General features: G+C 37.9%; 1 protein-coding gene across 1 annotated transcript; it reads right to left on the reverse strand.

Moving 5' to 3' along the window:
• Positions 511 to 3,935, reverse strand: LOC18588604 (indole-3-pyruvate monooxygenase YUCCA2). Its single transcript, XM_007013121.2, has 4 exons — positions 2,288 to 3,935; positions 1,422 to 1,670; positions 1,116 to 1,238; positions 511 to 997 (listed from the first exon to the last, which is right to left on the reverse strand). The coding sequence occupies exons 1-4, from the start codon at positions 2,981 to 2,983 to the stop codon at positions 770 to 772; spliced, it is 1,296 nt and encodes a 431-aa protein (XP_007013183.2). The 5' UTR covers positions 2,984 to 3,935; the 3' UTR covers positions 511 to 769.

The raw sequence follows: 4,398 nt of genomic DNA on the forward strand, positions 1-4,398 counted from the left end.
AGACCCGAAGCTCCACTTCATTTTATTTTGCTAAGTCACTTCCTTCTACATGGAACCTTTCCGTCATCTTAAAGGTTTTTTCTTCTTCTGTTGCTTTTTCTTTCTAAATATTTGGATCGCTTTTTCTTTTTGTTTTGAACAAATGATCAAGATATATACATGTATGCTTCATTCCTGATCATTAATGAAAGTTCATGCTTTTCAAAAAAAAAGATATGTACATATATCGTGGTCCCTTTGGAGCTGAAAGTTCCAGGAATCATTAAAGGATAACTATTCGTTCTATTATTCATTTAGTACAAATCATTTATGTGGTACCCAATATTATGACTATTGAATTGTCTGTCTATATTAAAGGTACACAAAAACTTTTATTGGAAACCTAATTCTGATTTTATCCAAGAAAATAACACATTAATCTTTTATAGACAATGACCCCAACTCCAATGAAAACTATAGTACACCACCTTGGCAATATGTAAAATAATCCTAGACCAACTTCTCAAAAAAAAAAAAAAAACAATTTACCTCACTATTGGAAAATGGCAATATACAAGGTATTCACACTGAGAATAATTTTTCCTCTAAATCCTCGCCTAACCTACCTCCAAGTTCTATCGTTGACAAGTACATAAAATAATCACATATATTCCTCTTTGTTTTTTACTCCACATTTCGTCAACAGGGAACAAGGGCGAAAACAATTTGTCAATACAGTGCAGGGGAGAGGTAGTCCATTAGTCTTTTTTTTTACTTAGAATCCTTCTAATCATGATTGTGGTGGCAACGGTGACCGGCCGAGTTGATGGCCATGAAATTTTCTGGGCTCAGCTTTCCAATGATGCTCCATATCTTCAGCTATCCTTTTCGCATCAATGGAGGCACCAAGCAAACCACGCTTTGTAAATCCTACAGCATACAAACCACATTCGCCTTTCCATCCGTTTGGGAATGACTTCCGAGGCAAACCATCAGTCTCTGAAAAGAAATCTGTCTCCTGATCAGTGCAAGGAGTTCGAGTCAACACGTCTTTTCTTGAGTCTCAAGGAACAGAATATATACATTTTAATTTATAACTCAAAAGAAACAGAATTAAAGAGGGGCCTTGAATTTACCTTCAACCATTGTGGTACATTGCTTTTGTAACCGGTGGCAAGGACGATGGCATCGAAATTCTCCTTTCTCCCATTAACAAATTCTGCGGCACGGTATGCTAGTCGCTTTATTCCCGGATAAACCTAAACATTACATAGAAAATTTATTTTAATTATAATATTCGTAACTCTAATATGATAAAATTAAGATAATAACTAGTTTAGCTGAAACATAACATTCATTGATCATTGAAATTAAGCAGTAGTAACTTGAAATGCAAGATTTGTCTAGGGTTGGATTAAGTAGAGAAAATATTTGCATTCAACCTTAATGTTTCCACTCTTGATCTTTGCAAGTGTCCCAACATCCAAAACAGGTGTCTTGCCGGATCTGCTCTTGAGTTCTAGAGGACCAAACTCCGGGCGACGGAGGCCGAATTTTTCAGTGTCTCCGAGCATAAAACGAGACACCAGAAGTAAAAACCGATCCACGAGGCGCATGGGGAACCACTTGAGCAACCACATGGACAATCCAAAAGTTGATCTGCCTAGCATCTCTTGGGGCAAGACGTGCACCTGCAACAATGAGAAAAAAAAAAAGGTTGCTTAAAAAGGCCTTTTAAAAAAGAAGTATGCGCTAAAGATGAGATGACAAAATGAGCGCCCACACACTCACATATGATCAGTTTGCTTCTTCTCTCATGTCAGTCACTTATCCATATATACCTTTAGAATCTTGGACGTATGGTGCTTTGTACAGAAGAATTTGCACAGGAAAAGGAAAAATGGGCTGTACGGCATAAAATTTTGGGCTACCGACCACTGTTCCGCATGCAACCAAATTCCAAGAAAGTGAGAAAAATTTTACCCTTGTAACTGCTGTACTGTACTTTAATAGCAGCACTTTGGAGTAAATAAAATCCTAAGGTGAAGTCTTAAACAAGGTCTTTGTATAGGTGAAGCCGGAGGCAAGGAACATTTTATTGCAGTTTTTCTTCCATTTTTGGCTTGGAATGATTTTCTCAAGGAAATAAGGTCAATCTCCAATTTAGAGAACGTTACAAAAAAAAACTTGACTGTAGCACTTAGGTGAAACCTAGGAAGGGAGCGAAATTACGCATTTGCTGAAGACATAAAAAAGATTGACTTCTAGGTTATGATATGAAGGACGAAAAGGGTACAAGTATGCTCACCGAGTCTCTAACGACGAGGGATGGGCGAGCATTATAGTTGCAGAGATCCAAACAGACCTCCATGCCTGAATTGCCACACCCAACCACCAAAACAGCCTTTCCTCGAAACAATCCGCCACTCTTGTATGAGCTTGTGTGAACTATAGGCCCTCCAAAACCATCCATTCCTTCAATTTGCGGCACCACTTCCTCAGCATTCTCCCCAGTAGCTACAATTAGCCACTGAGACATATACTCAGTTTCTTCTTGTTTCAGCCCCACAGTCTTAACCCGCCAAAACCCACATCGATGATCAAATTCTGCACTCACTGCGGTTTGGTTGAAAACTGGTTCTAAACCGAAATGGTTTTTGTAGGCCTCCAAGTAAGCCACAAACTGCTCTTTGGTGGGATAAGTTGGGAAATTTACTGGGAATGGCATGAGGGGTAGCTCACAGAATTGCTTTGGAAGGTGAAGACGAAGACGATCGTAGGTTTTTATCTTCCACAAGGAAGCTATGCAGTCAGCCCTTTCAAGGATTAAGCTAGGGACACCTCTTTCTTTGAGACAAGCAGCTGTGGCTAGACCGGAAGGGCCGGCACCAATGATAACAGGACCGGGCATCCATAAACACCTTGCTAACGTAGTCATATTCTTGTTACAATGGTCATGGACTTTTTTTCCTTCAACTTCCCTGGAGTAGTCCATGAACAGCATAAAAAGAACCAATAAAACAGCAGTTTCAAGAAGCAAAGCTTCTCTAGGTTTCAAAACTTGGGATATTCAAATGAAGAAAACTATATGGATAAGAGATGCGTGATTAGCGGTTTTTGACACAAGCTAAAACTCATCGTACTTCACAGTTCAACCTACTCTTTGTCTCCCCTTCCTACGATTGAATTAGAAACTGGGATTAGGCTGAGAAGAGCGACATGGGTTTTATCTTATCTACAAAGAGATATATAGGAGAGAGAAAATATTCTGCGAATTCCTGGATATTTGGAAGTATGAATTGAAAGAGTCTTATCCACGTTGTGAAAACAAGGGTTCTGATAAAATTTGGGGCTTCTTTTTTTGGTTTTTTCCCTCAATGAAGGAGGTTGAAGAGAAAGAGTTGGAAAATAGTTAAGGCAAACAAAATGTAAATATGGGTTTCCCCACAAGGGTTTTAACAGAAATACGGTTCACGATGGAATTGGAACAGGGCTCAGTCTATAAATATATGAGTTGTGGTGAGTATGGTACGAAATGTAAATAAAGAAAAAATTCCATGCATTTATACTAATAACTAACATCAACCAACAACAAAATCATTATTCGCCCTCTCCCAAGAGAAAGAAGGGAAAAAAAAAGAATGAAAACATTCCAGTTTTCAAGGACAAGTACTATCGCTATACTCTAGACAATCCGTATTGATGGCACTACTCAATTAAACAGGGTCAACCAGTGTCCAGACGTGGATATTTTCGAGTTTTTCCGGGGGAAGGGTCCTACTAGACTGTGGTTCCCTCTCCAGGGAGAGAATCTGTAAAGAGCAAAATAGTTAGAAAAGAACTGAAAATAAAAGCAAGCCAGAAAGAAAGAAAACTCCAGTGGAAGTTCCTAACCATCCGATTATTGAAGGCCCTCTCTGAACTACTCATCATAAAGATCTTGACAAATCCTGCTGATTGATTATTAATGGTTACAGAGGGAGAAAACCAGTCAACTGATCAGCATATGGTTTGAAAGAGTGATAAAGTGTCCAAATTCCTATGAAAATAAATGAGAAAATAATACATACATATATATATATATACATATATATATATATATATATATATATATATAGTAACAAACTACATAAATTGAGAGAAGGATTGTAAACTTGCATTCATAGGGTTGGTGCTTTTCTTTTTTGGTGGTTCAATTATTAATCAACTAATTTCAGCTTTCCTCCACTTGAAAATGACTTTCCTCAAGTTGATGATTTCGAGTTGCAGCTAGTTCGTGTTTATCATTAATAGAGATTAAGATTTTTAGTAGCAATAGGCTTCCATTTTGATGATTGAATTTTTCAAATCTTTTCTGTGAACTTTTTTCTATGTCAACTGACTACGCGAACTGCCTAAATGGTCCAAAAAGAGAAAGTG

This window comes from Theobroma cacao, chromosome 9, assembly GCF_000208745.1.
Source record: "Theobroma cacao cultivar B97-61/B2 chromosome 9, Criollo_cocoa_genome_V2, whole genome shotgun sequence".
Classification (NCBI taxonomy): domain Eukaryota; kingdom Viridiplantae; phylum Streptophyta; class Magnoliopsida; order Malvales; family Malvaceae; genus Theobroma; species Theobroma cacao.

Coding starts and splice junctions, on each gene's coding strand:
- LOC18588604 (XM_007013121.2), bottom strand. CDS start 2,983: ATGCTGTTCATGGACTACTCCAGGGAAGTTGAAGGAAAAAAAGTCCAT. Junction 1,239..1,421: donor TCAAGAGTGGAAACATTAAG/GTTGAATGCAAA, acceptor TGTAATGTTTAG/GTTTATCCGGGAATAAAGCG. Junction 998..1,115: donor ATGTACCACAATGGTTGAAG/GTAAATTCAAGG, acceptor TGCACTGATCAG/GAGACAGATTTCTTTTCAGA.